General features: G+C 59.6%; 1 protein-coding gene across 1 annotated transcript in view; it reads right to left on the reverse strand.

Moving 5' to 3' along the window:
- UMODL1 (uromodulin like 1) overlaps positions 1-15,979 on the reverse strand; it is a 62,872-nt gene that overhangs the window by 13,056 nt on the left and 33,837 nt on the right. The window contains exons 9-15 of the mRNA XM_047847090.1: positions 14,227-14,364; positions 13,139-13,711; positions 12,368-12,625; positions 10,430-10,542; positions 7,295-7,508; positions 4,386-4,523; positions 2,995-3,332 (exon numbers count right to left, since the gene is read on the reverse strand). Coding sequence (XP_047703046.1) covers positions 2,995-3,332; positions 4,386-4,523; positions 7,295-7,508; positions 10,430-10,542; positions 12,368-12,625; positions 13,139-13,711; positions 14,227-14,364 — 1,772 coding nt within the window. The remainder of the gene's footprint in view (positions 1-2,994; positions 3,333-4,385; positions 4,524-7,294; positions 7,509-10,429; positions 10,543-12,367; positions 12,626-13,138; positions 13,712-14,226; positions 14,365-15,979) is intronic.

The following is a 15,979-nucleotide window of genomic DNA, read 5'->3' on the forward strand; positions in this document are numbered from 1 at the left end:
TGTTGTAACGGACGCAACATCAAGTCTCTGAAGGACTGTGCTCCAGGCGCCCAGTCCAGAGTGTCTGCTCCCAATGGCATACATAAGGTGCCTTTGAAAATTACTTTGTGGGGCACCTGGGTGGCTCAGTCAAGTCATGATCTCACAGTTCCCGGGTTTGAGCCCTGCACTGGGCTCTGCACTGACAGTGTGGAGCCTGCTTGGGATTCTCTCCCTCTGTGTCCCTCCCCTACACTCTCTCTGTGTCTCAAAATAAATAAATAGGGGCTCCTGAGTGGCTGAGTCAGTTAAGCAGCATTTGACTTCGGCTCAGCTCATGATCTCAAGGTCCATGAGGTCAAGCCCCAGGGCAGGCTCTGTGCTGACAGCTCAGAGCCTGGAGCCTGCTTCAGATCTTATGTCTCCCTCTCTCCCTATCCCTTGCCTGCTCATACTCTGTCTCTCTCTCTCTCAAAAACGAACATTAAACAAATAATAAATACATAAAATAAATAAACTTAACAAAATCGCTTTGAAAAGAGCCACAGACAACCTGGACAGCCCCCTGCTGTCTCTACAAGAACTTCAGAAGTGTTTATGAAGATGATTCTGGACGCTGCTGAATCTTCTGGGGTGTAGATCAATTCATGTCTCTTCAGGGCCCTCTCTGTATGATCTGTATACAGTGCATCAAACTTAGCAGGGAGGCCTTAAATTCAACTTCTTCCAAAAACCCAGGAGCTCAATAAAGTTTAAACTTCCTGGGGTGCCCGGGGGGCTCAGTTAAGCATCCAACTTCGGCTCAGGTCATGATCTCACGGTTCACGAGTTCAGGCCCTGCATCGGGCTCTGTGCTGACACCTCAGAGTCTGGAGCCTGCTTGGGATTCTGTTTCTCCCTCTCTCTCTGTCCCTCCCTTGCTCGTGCTCTGTCTCTGTCTCTCTGTCTCTCTGTCTCTCTCTCCCTCTCAAAATAAACATTAAAAAAATTGTTTGAACACAGGCTTGAATTCTTAAACTGCTTAACCAAAACCAGGAGGCAGACGGCTAACTGTACATACTCCATTGTACTCGTATAAGTAAGTCCTCGAGGAAATTTTAGTTGTCCACAAAGTCAAGAAACATCAAGAACTTTTGTGGCTTCCAGGGCTGGGATGATTATCAGAGATGATTCCCCTCTGCTCTGAACGGGCCGAGCCCTACTGAGTGGACCGGCTGTAGCAGGTGCCTGGCCGGCTCAGAACAGGGCAGGCGGAGAGTCCGCGCAGCCCCGCCCCCGGGGCCCCGCCCATCGGCAGGAGACTCCGCCCCAACAGCCTGCCTGGCTGCGCTGACCGCGTTACTTTCGGCGGCATCGTTCCCTCCTGTTCTGCAAGCCTGCGGTGCGCGAACTTGGGCCCGAGACCCTGAGGGCGGCTGTGCCCTTGCCCACCCTCCAGCCTGTGCCCACAGACTCTGGGGCTCAGGCGCCAAGGAGCTGCTACCCCGTCTCCGTGTCGGGTACCTCCACGCGACCGTCGGGGATCCTTGAGAAGTAAAGCCCCACGGTTATGTTTAGGCTGTGCTGGCTGGAGGGCTGGAGGGGGGCCGACAAAGGCTCTGCGGTCCCCGGAATGTCCTGGTTGCTCCTTCAACCCAGAGGGGGTCTGAGGACCCCCAGGGAGGGTGGACGCACAAGCAGGCTTAGCGTGCAGGGGCGCTGCTTTGCCTGGGCTCCCACAGAGCCACGTGCCCGCTGACCCCACAGCTGCCCGGCCCCCACGGGTCCACACTGACCCCGCAGCCCCAGCACCTGGTCCACCAAGTGTCCACGATGACCCTGCAGCTGCCCGGCCCCCACAGGTCTAAGTGCTCACTGACCCCACAGCCGCCCGGCCACCTAACACATCCACGCTGACCCCGCAGCCCCAGCGCCTGGCCCCGGGCAGGCCCACACCTCACCGCCGTCTCCACCCGTGCCCCATCTCTCCTCTGGCCCAGACTCTCCCCTGAGAAGTCTCCCGCCGTGTCCCTCACCAGCCTCTGGAGCCCCTGCCTCCCTCCCCGGGGACAGCTCCCGGACCCACTGTCCACATCGGTGCCTCCTGCCCAGCAGGATATTGCCTGCTGGTATCGCCTCCCCGGGCCTGTGGCCCTCGGCACCATGAACAAGCTCAGCCCTTACAAGTGCCCGGGGCCCAGGTGCCCCCACTGGGGAGCAAGGCCCAGGCTCCAGCCAGAAGCATCTGAGGGCCTCTGACTTTCTTGTACCCCTGAAGGCCCCTGGAAAGGCAGAATCACGGACGCTGTAGGGCTGGTCCCCGGAGGCAGGGCAGCCTTGACCTTGACCCCCCCATCGACCTTGCCGAACCTCCCAGTCCCATTGGTTAAACTGGGGGGGGGGGGGTGCAGCAGACCAGAGAGGCTCACATGGGCCCAGAGTGGCCTCCAGCTGGGCGGCCCACCCCCTGACCGGGAGCCTCTTTGTGCCGGTAGAGGGGCGACCCTGCGGCCGTAAAAGACTGCGGTCAAGACGAATCCCGGTAGGACCACGGTCCCTCTGGCCGGGTCGTTCTGATCACACCAGGCCACCTGCCCCGTGTGCACACTCACGCCGACACGCACATCCACACATTCACGATCACACCTACACACACACACACGTGTTCTCACACACTGGCACACCTGGACGCTCACGTTGACACACGTAGCTTTCCTGCCTTTTCCGTCTCCCACCGGCTCTCCATCTGCCATGCTTCAGCATCACTGGGAGCAGCCTTCAAACCCTGAAGCCCACCCCAGGCCCTTTGCACCAGAATCTCACAGGGCGAGAGCCCAAAACTCCCTCCTGATTCCAGGGCACAGTCTGGTCCCCGGTGAAGACTTGCCCTGTCCCCCTTTGTTGGGTGCCCCCGCTTAGAGTCAGAGACCTTGGGGTGCACAGCCTTCCCTGGTCCCGCCCCCGTATGGTGCTAACGCTCGCTGCCCCGGCCCCCACACGCAGCCCCCCGCCCCACCCTGGCCGCCCAGCCCTTACACTTTGCACGACGGTCCCGCACTCGCTCCACCCGGCCACCAGGAGCACGTGCGTGCTGTTGTGGTCGCTCACGTTACAGGATGGGTGTCCCAGGTACAGGGAGGACTCGGGGATAGACTCCTGCTGCAGGAAGCGCCTCTGGACGGCGATGGCCACCTTCTCAATGTCACAGAGCACCCTGACCGCCTCAGTCAGGTTCAGTCGCGGGGGCAGGCCCTGGGGACCCGGGCCGGCACCTGGTGCCATGGCAGCTGCGGTTCCCGTCGGGGTGGGGGCCTGCTCGGGGCCAGCGGCCAGAGGGGGGCCGGGAGCCTGGGTTGTGTTTCCGGGAGAGTCACCTGCAAGGCACAAGGAGGTGGAACCAAGGCGGCTCTGCGTTCAGGGCCCGCATGGAGGGACAGACAGGGACGGCAGCGGACACGTGGACCCCGCGTCCCGGCCACAGCCCCACACAGGCCCCTGCTGCGTGTTGGATGTTTGTAAAGATATTCAGGGTTGTCCGGGGGCTCCCTCCCGGGCCCGCCACCCTGGCACCTGCCTTCTCTTATCCTGAGGTGGGGCTCACCCACTGCTCTGCCCCCTCACCGAGGTCCCTCATCTCCAACATGCAGCCCAAATCCCGGCTCGTGGCGTTCATGCCTTCTCGACCGGCCTCACCCGCCTCTTGGCAGCCGGCGTCCCACCCTCTCCCACCACCTCCCTGCAGGGGCCCGTGCCGCAGCTAACCGTACCCCTAAGCCCGCCCCACTGCAGCCCTCGCTGCCCGGTGCTGTGCTGCTGTCCTTTCAGACTGGCTCTAAGACACCTCTTCCGGGAAGCCCTCCCTGACCGCACTCGTGGGGCTACAGGAACTCAGTCCCCGTGAGCCCCCTGCTTCTACCTCCAGCAGAGCACATCCTGTCTCCGGTGACAAGTGTTTACTCGCATAAACGTCTGTCTTGCACCACTTGACCACGGATCCCTGGCTGGCAGGGGTCACCTCAGCGTCAGCGCTGAATCTCCTGAGGCCCCATTTAACGGGAAAAGTAGCGGGGGGGCGGGGGGAGGGCCCCAGGAGAGGCACTTCTCCCATGCTGCTTATCACACGGGCTGCGTGCTCTGTGTGGTCGTCGTTTAGAACCCGAGAGAACGTGGCGGGCCTCACTGTAATGAACGGATTTTCCCATCACGGGCACTTGGGAGATGCGAGGCTGGAGACGCATGGAGAATGGGAAGGGACACATACGTGTGCACATACACGCGTGTGCACACAGACGCACACGTTAGAAAACTCATCCAGGACGGAAAAACCCGCCGACCTCGTTGGGAAAAGAGACGCTTTGCCGACGAAAGTCCTTCAAAGAACAGATTACCCGACAGTATCTCAGGAGAAGGGATTGTGAGACTCTCACCGTCACAGGATCTTCCCGAAAATTCCACAGGGAGGCGGGGGGCTCCTCCCGGGCAGCTGCAGGTGTAGGAGCCCAGGGTGTTGTGGCAGGACGCGCCCGGCTGACAGTCGTGCTCCTGGCTGTCACATTCGTCGTAATCTGCATGACATCAGAAGCAAGACAGACACTGTCACGGGGCTCGAGGGCCGCGGGCGAGGGGCGCTTCTGTGCCCGCTGTTACACACGCCTTGTGGGGGGACGGGCGCCTCGGCCAGCAGAGCTGAAAATCACTGAGTGACACCGTAGGTGGACGGTTCTGGGGGCTCAGGGGACAGGGCGGCACCCACTTCTCAGCCAGGATGGGGACACGAGCTGGTGTCAGGACGTCTGCTGGGGCTGCTCCAGAAGGAGGGGTCCTGGTCCCAGGGCTGAGAGGGGCCGCAGAGACAGGACCACAGGCCCCCGGCCCCTCGTCTCGGGCCCAGGCGTGCCCACAGCGAGCCATCCCCGGGGAAGGCACTCAGCCCACTGGCTCGCTCCGGTCTCTACGCTCCGTCACTCAGTTTGTTCACAGCGACACGGGTTTACTGCAGAAAATGGGTACAATCCGCACCTGAGGCCACCTCCCACATACAACAGAGTTCTCACGGTGACCTATGTCCTTGGGCCCTTTAAAACACAGACTGCGACGCAGCTCAGGCCGTGCTTTACATCTACGTGGGAGTCCCGCTTCCTTCCCCAACCTTTATTTCAGGAACGTTTTCTGTCTCAACACGCCTCGCTTTTAATGACCGCATCAAAGTCCATGGCGTGGCTGTCCCATGAGACACTTAATATCTCCCCTGTTACGGGGCTGTCGACCACTTCCAATCTTTTCCTTTTCTTTTTTTAAGTTTACTTATTTATTTCGAGAGAGAGCGCGCGAGCAGGCAGGAGAGGGGGGTAGAGAGAGGGAGAGAGAGGATCCCAAGCAGGTTCTGCAGCGCTTAGCCAAAGGAGCCACCCAGGCACCCCCAGCCTTTTCTTTTTTTTTTAAACGTTTATTCATTTTTTTTTTTTAATTTTTTTTTTCCAACGTTTATTTATTTTTGGGACAGAGAGAGACAGAGCATGAAAGGGGGAGGGGCAGAGAGAGAGGGAGACACAGAACCGGAAACAGGCTCCAGGCTCTGAGCCGTCAGCCCAGAGCCCGACGCGGGGCTCAAACTCACGGACCGCGAGCTCGTGACCTGGCTGAAGTCGGACGCTTAACCGACTGCGCCACCCAGGCGCCCCTAAACATTTATTTTTGAGACAGAGATGGGAGCAGGGGAGGGGCAGAGAGAGAGAGAGGGAGACACAGAATCCAAAGCGGGCTCCAGGCTCCGAGCTGTCCGCGCAGGGCCCGACGCGGGGCTCGAACCCACGGACCGCGGGATCATGACCTGAGCCGAAGTCGGACGCTTAAGGGACTGAGCCACCCAGGCGCCCCCTCCTTTTAAAGTGACACTGAAGGTGAATTTCTTCACCCAAACTGTGGTCCGAACTGAGGTCTATGTCTGTCGGGTGAAGTCCTGTGAGCGACCTTCCAAAACCAGAGCAGGTGGACAGCTTTAAAACTCTTGATGAATACGGTCAAATTGATCTCCGGGAGGTGTGAGCAAATCCTGTCCCTGCCCGCGAGGCCCGCACCCGCTTGGTGCTGCTGGGGTCAGTGTTAGGTATTTCTGGTTAAAACACCACCGCTCCCGCGTGGACAAGAGCAGCCCGAGGCGGTGGGAACATCCGTGATTATCGCTCTTTGTGGCTCATTTGCAACTCTTGTGTCACACGTTGTTCAGGTCTGGGGTGTGTTTGTTTTCGCAATAAAGTCAAGTGCAGGTCCTAAGCACTTTCTTATCGACCGACGCACGGCGTCTCTCGCTTTGGGATGTAACCCTTCGTTAAACTACTCAAACCCTGTTTGGGTCTGTTGCTGTCTTCACAGGGGTGCCTTTATTTGGTTTGGTATAAAACATTTACATTTTTATGGAGTCGCCCCTGTCGGCCTTTCCCCCTGGGGGGCTTGGTTTGCCTTCTGTTTTGAAACTTAGAAAATCCTTCTTATTCCCCAAACCAGAAAAATATTCATATTCTCTCTGCTTGTTTTTGTACATGTAAGTTTTTGTTGTTTATTTTCACGTACGCTGTGCGCCACGAACGGAATTGCGTCCCCGAAATGCGTACACGGGAGCCCCAACCCCTAATGTGACCGTATTTGCAGGTGGGGTGTTTAGGAGGTAACTGAGGCCAAGTGAGGCCATTACGGAGGCCAGTCCAATGGCACTGGTGTTCCTGTAAGAAGAAGGGCCAGGCACCCCCTCTGCAGGTGTAAGGGAAAGGCCACGGGAGGGCGGAGGCAGAAGGTGGCTGTCCCCATGTCAGGGAGAGCCCCCCTCCCCCCGGAAATCTACCCCGGACATCCAGCCTCCAGAACTGTGAGAACATACGCTTCTGTGTTTAAGGTTCTCCATCGCCGCGTTTGGTTACGACGGCTCAAGCCCACCAATACGATGTAGAGAAGAGAAGCTAAATTGCCTTTTCTCCCTGCTTTCCTTTGCATTTATTTTTACCAGGATCTCCTTGGCAACTGTTCTTGGGAGGAAGTGTGGCTGCAGAGAGGGACGCGTCTGCCCCCGGCCCAGTGATGTGGGTGGCCCAGGAGGCCCAGGGGAGACGCAGCCCAGGAAGGGAGCAGCGTCTCCGGACAGCTGCACGCACGGCTTCACCCGAGGATGTTTGGAGCCCTTAAACCTCCAGAAACAGCACAGTAGCCATAAGACAGACAAGGGGCCTGTGTGTTCCACACTGGCATCTCCTGCAGGGGGACCCTGAAGAGACCCACGTGCTGGGCTCTCCCCGCCTCGCTTCCGGAACACAGTGAGTGACCGGGGGGCCCGGCCTCTGCCTACCTTGTATGAAGGTGTCCTCACCGACCACCTCCAGCAGAGAGGCGTTCCGGAGGGCGACGAGGAACGCAGCAGACACCTCGTGGACATCCACGTCTGCGATGATCAGCAGGTTAAACTCCACCACGACGCTGCCGTTGGCGACGCGGGTCACCTCCATCTGGACCCCACCGGCGTCCACGTGTCGAAGCATGGCAGCCGGCAAGGAATCCCGCACCTTTAGAGAAACCGCACAGGTAAGGGGCCACCCGCCGGGAGGAAGCGGGTGCCTGTCCCCGGGGGGGCACCTCCTGGGATTCTGGCCGGCAGCAGACTGGTCCAAGCCAAAGGTCAGTTCTGGGCCCGGTCTGGTGAAGCGAGCTGTGTCCCAGGTCCAGCACCAGTGCCTGTGGGTCCTGAGCCCCAAGAAGAGCCCCGCTCCCCCAGAGCGCGTCTGCTGGCCAGTGTGGACGAGACGCACAAGCCCCACCCCGGGGGGCACGCCACTCATGGGGGGCTCACGACGGCATTTAGAACCTGCTCTCCTCGGCTCAGAGCCATGGAAGGCGCAGGCCGGACAAGCGGTCGTGGGAGGGCGGGGGGGCGTCTCTCTCACTGTATTTTCTTTTTTTTTTTTAATTTTTTTTTTCAACGTTTTTATTTATTTTTAGGACAGAGAGAGACAGAGCATGAACGGGGGAGGGGCAGAGAGAGAGGGAGACACAGAATCGGAAACAGGCTCCAGGCTCCGAGCCATCAGCCCAGAGCCTGACGCGGGGCTCGAACTCACGGACCGCGAGATTGTGACCTGGCTGAAGTCGGACGCTTAACCGACTGCGCCACCCAGGCGTCCCTCTCACTGTATTTTCTAGAACAATCCTTTTACTGCTGATGCTGCCACGATGCCTCAGGCTGTGGCGTTCTGTCCTAGCCCCTCACAGTCCAAACACCCAGAGATGCACACCGCCTCATGACGGCTGTAGACAGTCCATAGAACGCCAGCCTTCTGGAAAAGTGCACTTCTAGGGTTTGACCTCATCCAGAGCCTGACGGGTGTGGTGGCCCAAGGCACAGGCTCATGGGTTCACTTCCCAGCGGGGGACAGCCAACGTGAACAAACGTGCTGGCACCCTGCTGTCACTTGGGCACCATCATAACCACTGGAATGACTGACTCTCTCTCTCTCTCTCGCTCTCTCTCTCTTTCTCTCTCTATCTGGGATGTCCAGAGAGGGATCAGTCACAAACTTGGCTTAAAGTCACTTTGGGTTGCATTTCCGACCAGTCTCAAAGCAAAGCTCCAGGCCCCCTTGCTAAGAAGTGACAAGGAACGAGCCGTCGTGTTAACCCACAACCTCCCAAAGTTGGTCCGAAAGTCCTACGTACGTGATAAGTCGCACCATTACTGGCTATCCTGAAATTCTAGACAAACCAACAACGGTCCCCAGAAATAGGCGAGGAATGGTTTGAAGAGGAAAGGTTACTCCAGACACGTGAGTGGAAACGGGGCTGCCTCAAGGGACCACCGGAGCCCTGAGGACTGGCAGTCGGGGCTGTGGCTTAGCGTCGTGTGTCACAATCACAGAACCTACAGAAGAGGCTGAATGGAGCTATCAACAACTCTCGAGTCCACGCACTGGGCCGAGAGCTGGGGACCCCAGGATAAATAAGGCAGAACCCCAGGTCCCAAGAAGTCCCAGTGGGACACTTCCCGGAGGCAGGAGACCCATTTTCCAGGCCAGCGATGCCGTGAGGGGAGAGCAGAATCAGTTAGCGAGCCAGCGGGCTAGCACGTTAGCACGCTCGGCCTGGAGGTGGCGCCGCTCTGCTTAAACCCCAGAGTCAGGAAAAGCTGAAATGGGCGAGGTGTCAGCAAGACAGTGAGACCATGACAAGCACGTTCTCTTCTCCTCAAAGGGGCATCTAAGCGCCAGCAGAGAGAACACGGAGACGGCCACCCAGACTGAACTGTAACAATACGCCGTCTCTAGGGATGTCAGTGGGACGACAGGGGAAGCCTCAGAAAGATCAGGAAACATAATAGCAGGGCAGGAGTCACTTCAGCCAGAGAGTGAACCCAACCCAGTGTGCATCAGAGACCGAAATGTGGCCTCTGCGTTCGGTGGAGCGTTATCCGGCCATAAAGAGCGGTGAGCCACTGTCGATCCCTGAAGACGCGCTCAGGGAGATGAGCCAGACACAAGAGGTCACGTATCGCATGATTCCGCGCACGTGAGATGCCCACGGCAGGCAAACCCACAGGGACGGAGAGCACATTAGTGGTTGCAGGGGCGGGGGGTGTGGAGAGTCACCGAGAATGGGAGAGGGGCGTCTTTTGGGGGTGATGGAAATGTTCCGGAATTAGACAGCGGTGACGGTGGTACAATTTCACAAATAAAATCTAAACCATTGCACTAGGCACTTTTTTTTTTTTTTTTAGTTTTTAACATTTATTTATTTTTGAGAGACAGAGCACGAGCAGGGGAGGAGCAGAGAGAGAGGGAGACACAGAATCCGAAGCAGGCTCCAGGCTCCGAGCTGGCAGCACAGAGCCCGACGCGGGGCTCGAACCCACAGACCATGAGATCATGACGTGAGCCGAAGTCAGACACTTTAACCGACTGAGCCACCCAGGCACCCTGAGGGAATATCACTTCTGAATCTACACCCTACGCTGTAGGTCACTTGCTCCCACGCTAAGCACTTTTAAAGTGTGCATTTTAGGATCTGTGAAATAGATCTCAATTTTTTAAAATTTTCTTTGTGGGGCGCCTGAGTGGCTCACTTGGTGTCCAACTCTTGATTTCGGCTAGGGTCATGATCCCGGGGTCATGGGATCGCGCCCCGCTTGGGATTCTCTCTCTCTCTCTCTCTGCCCCTTCCCTATGCTCGTGTGCTTGCTCTCTCTCTCTCTCTCTCTCTCTCTCTCTGTCTGTCTCTCTCTTTCTGAAGCAAGGAGGCAGCAGAGGCAGCTACTCAGCATCTAATGATAGACCCCGGGGACGCCAGGCACCACGCTGGAGCCAGACGCCCAGCTTCCTTCAGAAATGAGGGTCCCAGGCCCCTACAAGCACAAGTCCTGCTCAACTGGGACTGAGATTCTGCCCCCCTCCCTCCCGCACATCCCAAAAGGAAACAGAGACTGGCTTCGCCAACTTACCACCCTGAAGAACAGCTCTAGGAAGTCCTGATACTCCCTGCTGCTTGCGTTCCGGAAGGGCTCCACGTACCTGACGTTGGCTATTCTGACTTTCCCTCTGAGCTTCTGGGCCACTGCGGACAGAGAATAAACATGTCTCGGGGCGCCTGGGTGGCGCAGTCGGTTAAGCGTCCGACCTCAGCCAGGTCACGATCTCGCGGTCCGTGAGTTCGAGCCCCGCGTCTGGCTCTGGGCTGATGGCTCAGAGCCTGGAGCCTGTTTCCGATTCTGTGTCTCCCTCTCTCTCTGCCCCTCCCCCGTTCATGCTCTGTCTCTCTCTGTCCCAAAAATAAATAAACATTGAAAAAAAAAAAAATGTCTGGAGCGGTAACGCAGTAGGCAACGGTAAACGCGTTAGGTGATGTATTAGGTGACACGTCCTGATAATGGCACTGTCACGTCGGCCGAAAGAATATCAGTGCCCTGCGTGCACAGACACAGCCCAGCCCACCCCAGAGGGTGCCGGCACACAGCCTGGGCACAGAGAGAGAAGCTTCCGGAGGCTGCAGAACCAGGCCAGCCCCTGCCACTCTCCTCTCTCTCTGTGCACAGGTGTCCAGTAGGCACTACTTTGAGAGTGCAAGAAGTCCCTATTCATTCCGGGGCCACAGGTGCACACCTGGGCATCCCGGAGAAGCCAGGACAGAGGGTGGCCTCGCCCCGCCTCTGCTCAGCGCCCACAACTCAGGACAGAGGGCCAGAGGTCCTGACCCTCTCCTTCCTCCCCTAGAGCACTGTTTCTCCGCACGTTAAGGGCAGCCCCTGCTTTTGGACTGGTCTTTTCCATCTCAGTCTGTTCCCTCCATGCGGGGCCTCTGGAGGCTGTGGGACGAGAATGTGGTCCAAGAATATTGCCTGGACCAGCAGCCACCTCGTTCAGTCCTCCACCAGATGTCTGTGGGGTTCTTGCTCCGTGCCCAGGCTTCCGGGCAGTGGAGGGAAAGGCCAAGGTTCCTCTGCCCCCACAAACCCCAAAGCCATCCCAGGACATACTGCTGGATGATCCCCAAAACCACGCCCTGGGGATCACTCCGTCGCTGTGCCTGAGGGCCACCGGTCCAGACACAACAGCTGGAGAATGCAGCCTGGTGGAAAAGCCCGGGGAGCAGGACGGATGAGCATACGGGTGAGAAGGGACGTGGACCCACCCCCAGCATGGGTCACACGCCCACGGGTGGCCTCTCCTGCCGGCAGGTGAGACCTGCAGAGGCCATGTTGACGCGGAAAGCCCCGCACTGGCTCTCAGAGGCACCGACCACCCCTTCTCCAGCTCGCCACGAGCCTGCCTGAGGGCATCCCCGCACACCGTCTCCCCTCTCACCCCCTGGTCTTTGGTTAATCGGTACTTCAAAGTATGCAGACAGAAGCTCTGACACCCCCAAGGGCTGTGCACCCCACCTCGGGGAACACGGCTGTCTGCTCTTGGACAGCTGCCCAAGATCTGGGGACCCATCTGCAATGTCAGGCCGGCCCTCGGCTGTTCGGGCAAGTTAGACTTTCGGGAAAACATCCGGTAGGAAGGAGGAAACACAAGATTGATCTGAACACGTAACTGTCACAAGCACCAGGGCCGACAGACGAGCTGTCCGACGGTCTGACGTCCCACCGTCCACCTGTCCTCCCCGGAAGCCGAGTGCAGGCCCTCTGAGAGCGGGGACATCAGAGCGAGTGCACAACGCTCAGTTCAGCAGCGCCGCGTGCATTTTCCTGCCGCCTCCCCGCTGACTTTTGACAGCCAGCCCCGTGCGAGCTGAGCCGGGCTGATAAGAGGGCAGAGACCCAGCCGCTCCCCAGTGCATCCAGCTCTGTCGGACCCCAACCCACTGAAAGCCATTCTCGCACTTTTCCCCTCCCTTTAAGAACAAGTGGGGACAAGCGCTTCTGAAACCCATCACCCACCTGTCCTGACTTTCAGGCGGGCCCTGGCACTTCCGTTCCCGCAAGCTTTGGCCGCTATGTCCACCAGGTACAGGACGCCAGGCTCCAGGCCCGACAGCGTCAGGCTCGCGTCCCGGGTCTCCAGGCGCACCGCGGGGCTCCGCGGGGAGGTCAGGGTGAGCTGGAAGGTGGGGTGCGGGGTGAGATCCGCCGCCCACGCCACGTGAAAGCTGGTGCTGGTCACGTCGGACACCATGACCCTCTCGATGGGGACGGGAACTGGGAAGTGGATGGAAACACGGAGAAGATTAAAATCAATCCGATGTTCCAAGGAGACAGGACGGGAGAAGCCTCACCAAACGCTAAAATCAAGCACACGGCCTGGGGACACAAGAGGGCCTCCTGAGGGGGGAGGGGGGGAGGCCAGCCCAGGGAAGTCCTACAAAGTCCCCTCCTGCAGGCAGAGCACGTGGTACAGGGTCCCCAACCCCGGCCCCAGGGCTCGACTTCCTGCTCCAGCCTTGGGTGAGACAGGAGGCTGGGGAACAGGGAGGAGAGAACTCTGGAGAAAGGATGCTGTCCTAACAAGCCCAGAAGCTGCCACCGGGGACCGGGCTGCGCGGTACCCCACTTGGCCCAGCCCTGCCTACCACGGGCAATCTACCTGGGTATTTCTCACAGGACTTTGACTCAACATCTGCATGAGGCTTTGCCAACCGGAGCTCAACCCTTTCCCAGTGTGTTCAGGCCTCAGGCCACGTGTCCCCAGGACATACTATCCCAGGCACTCACCACAGGCCGGAAGCTGCAGAGACTCAGGGGTGGGGGCCGAGGGAAGGTCCGGGGAGCTGGAGGGTCCGGGGACCGAGTTCTGTGGCCTTGTGGAGTCCAGAGCTGCTGGTGCTGTGTCCCCAGTGGGGAGGCTGGCGTGCCAGACGATGTGGTCTGTGGGGCCCTCGGTAGGACTGGGCCAGAGGGGCCGCTCCGTGCTCGAGTCTCTTGATAACCACCCAGGGGTGCTCAGCGTGCCATTCGTGGGCCCAGAAGGGGAGCTGTGGGTTGTCCCAGGAGCCGTGCTGGCTGGCCACCGGCCTGTCACCAGGCCTGGGGCCCTGCCGGGTGCTCCCTCCTCCAGGCCTTGCCTCGTGCTGTTCTTGTCCTTCCCGACCGGGCCACTGACCCCTCTCCTGGGTGGGGGCCCCGGGGTCTGGGCCTGATTTGCTGCAGGGGTGCCCCCCGGGTGCCCAGGGCTGGGCCACAAGGCAGACGTCTCTGGGCCAAGGGCTGCTGTCTCTGTGCTGAGAGCTGGGGCCGTAACACCTGTTGCCGGAGCCAGCACCCCTCCCGTGGGGCTCACCACGTCACCTGCTGAGACACATCCACTCTGAGAGGAGACGTCTGGTCCTAAAACACCTAAACAAAACCCACCAGATGCCACCCACAAGCGAGAGCCTCCCAGGCGGGCCCCAAGTGGGGACACAGGCAGTCTCGTTGGGGATTATGGCATTATGAGTATTTAGGGGGGCCCGTGTCCACGGCCTCCCGCGTGCTTTCAGAGGGCGAGGCAGGGCCTCTCCATCTGATAAATGAGGCTCTGAGACACCAGGAGGGGGGTTCCACCTGGTGGCTGCACAGCCAGGACCTAAGTGCAGGGCTTGGTTCCGGCACCCAGGGGGCCTTTGGGAAAAGGGGACAATTTCTCTGGATCTGTGCTCAGGGTGGGGCTTGGTGCTGGTCACTGACATCAGCCTGCTGGACGGGACATGACTAAGGAAAGAATGCGGGACAGAGGCCAGCGGATGTTAGAAAGGACGTGGGATATCAGGTCCCCGGGGGCGAGGGTGTGGCCCAGAAATGCTGGGGGAGGGGGTGGGGCGCACCCTCACAGGCCCGGCCCGCGCGGGAGGGGTTGGCGTCCCTGGCCGTCCGGCACCGACAGGTGTAGGAGCCCTCGACGTTGATGCACTGGGCAGCGGGTGAGCAGTCGTGCCCCCGGCTGTCTGCACACTCGTCCCAATCTGCCGGGCGGGAGAGGAACAGGACAGAGCCCGTGAGAAGTGGCCAGCGGGCGCTTAGGAAACAGAACAGGGATCTTCTCAACCATGTCTGCAGCCCACCGGGGGAGGGGAAGCACCCTGGGCATCCGGCGGCCCCAGAGGCAGGCGGTCCACAGATCCCTCCCCAGAAGCCTGTCCCTGAACCAAGACCGCAGGCTGAGCATCTGCTTGCTCCGACCTTCACGGCTGGCGAGGCTGAGTTGGCACCCACCGGTGTGGCTATATTCCTCTCTCGTGCATTCTTTGTCGCCAGACCCCAAAAAGCAGGGTGCCTTCCCTTCTCTCTGATGCACCAACATTGTCTAAAGTTTTAGTACTTTAACAAAGAGAACCGAGCGAGCCAGGAGGAGTCCGGCTAAGCGCGACCTGAACTTTCGGTGACACGGCCTTGGAACGCTCCTCCCCAGTCTGGGAAACCACTCTAAGAATCCCAAAGACACCATGTCACCTCAGCTTCTGAGCTGAGCAAGGTAGAGTGCTAGGTAAGTGTGTCAGCCCCCCCCCCCCGGGGTCCCCCAGTGCTTGCCCGCCCACCACGCCCAACACAGCCCGGCACTTTCCAGGACCAGCATCGGCCAGACTGTGAAACAAGGTTCGTGGGGACCACATTCCCTTCCCTCCCCGTCCTCTCCGACCTCCTCTTCCGGTCGTCCCTCCCCCACCCCCAGGCCTGCTACTCCCACTCATACTTGCTCTAAGGAAACACCTGCTCGTCTCATGCATTTGACATGTGACTGAGGATAAAGCGCTTATATGTGATACTCACGGTAAACCTCAAGCAATAAACATCTCAAGCTGTATTCCAGGCTGGGGGGGGGGGGTCAGGGGAGGGAGGGGGACAGGTTTCCCAAGCCCCAGAACCCAGCCCTCAGATCCCTGCCTGTCCCTCCCGGCCCCAGGGGAGCAGCTGGCTCTGAGCAGAGTTGTCTCTTGAGGAGGAAGGTGCCGGGGTACCTGCCAGGGGTGACCCGGGCGGTAAGGCGGTGCGTGTCAAGGCCGGTCACGAGGTCCTTCTACACGGGATTCTCTAGAGCCGAAAGCGGAAGTACCCGATCCGGGCTAGACCCGCGGGCTCGTCAGCTGATGCAACAGATACCCCTCCACCCTGGCCGGGGCACCTCGGCAGACAGGGCCCCAGTGGCCAGGCCCGCGGGTCTTCCTGGAGCTCGCCTGACCCCCTCAGCCTGCAGGCAGCTCCCGGAGTTTCACGGGGAGCTGGAGGCCTGGGGTGGAGCCCAGGCTGGCCAGGCGGCAGGGCCCGGGGGAGAGCAGAGGTCCCGGTTGAGACCCGGGCTCCAACCACTGAGCACCCGGTGGCTCTTTTCAGTCGTGGTGAGTCACCTGGCCTCCCCAGCGCGCAGCTCATAAGCGAGCCCGGAGCAAGGCCGGGGCAGCTTCATTTGGTCCCATAGCAAAGCCCCAGGCCGGGCAGCTGTGCAGTTCAGAGGGAGGAGGCAGGTCCACAGGGAGAGCTGCCGTGGCCTCTGCACCTTCTGGACCAGCTGGCTGAGCGGGGGGCGGGGGCCGGCCTTGCAGCTGGGCAGAGGGTGAGGCCCACCTCCCAGAGGAGGGGACA

The sequence above is a fragment of the Prionailurus viverrinus genome, unplaced genomic scaffold (assembly GCF_022837055.1).
Source record: "Prionailurus viverrinus isolate Anna unplaced genomic scaffold, UM_Priviv_1.0 scaffold_42, whole genome shotgun sequence".
Taxonomy (NCBI): domain Eukaryota; kingdom Metazoa; phylum Chordata; class Mammalia; order Carnivora; family Felidae; genus Prionailurus; species Prionailurus viverrinus.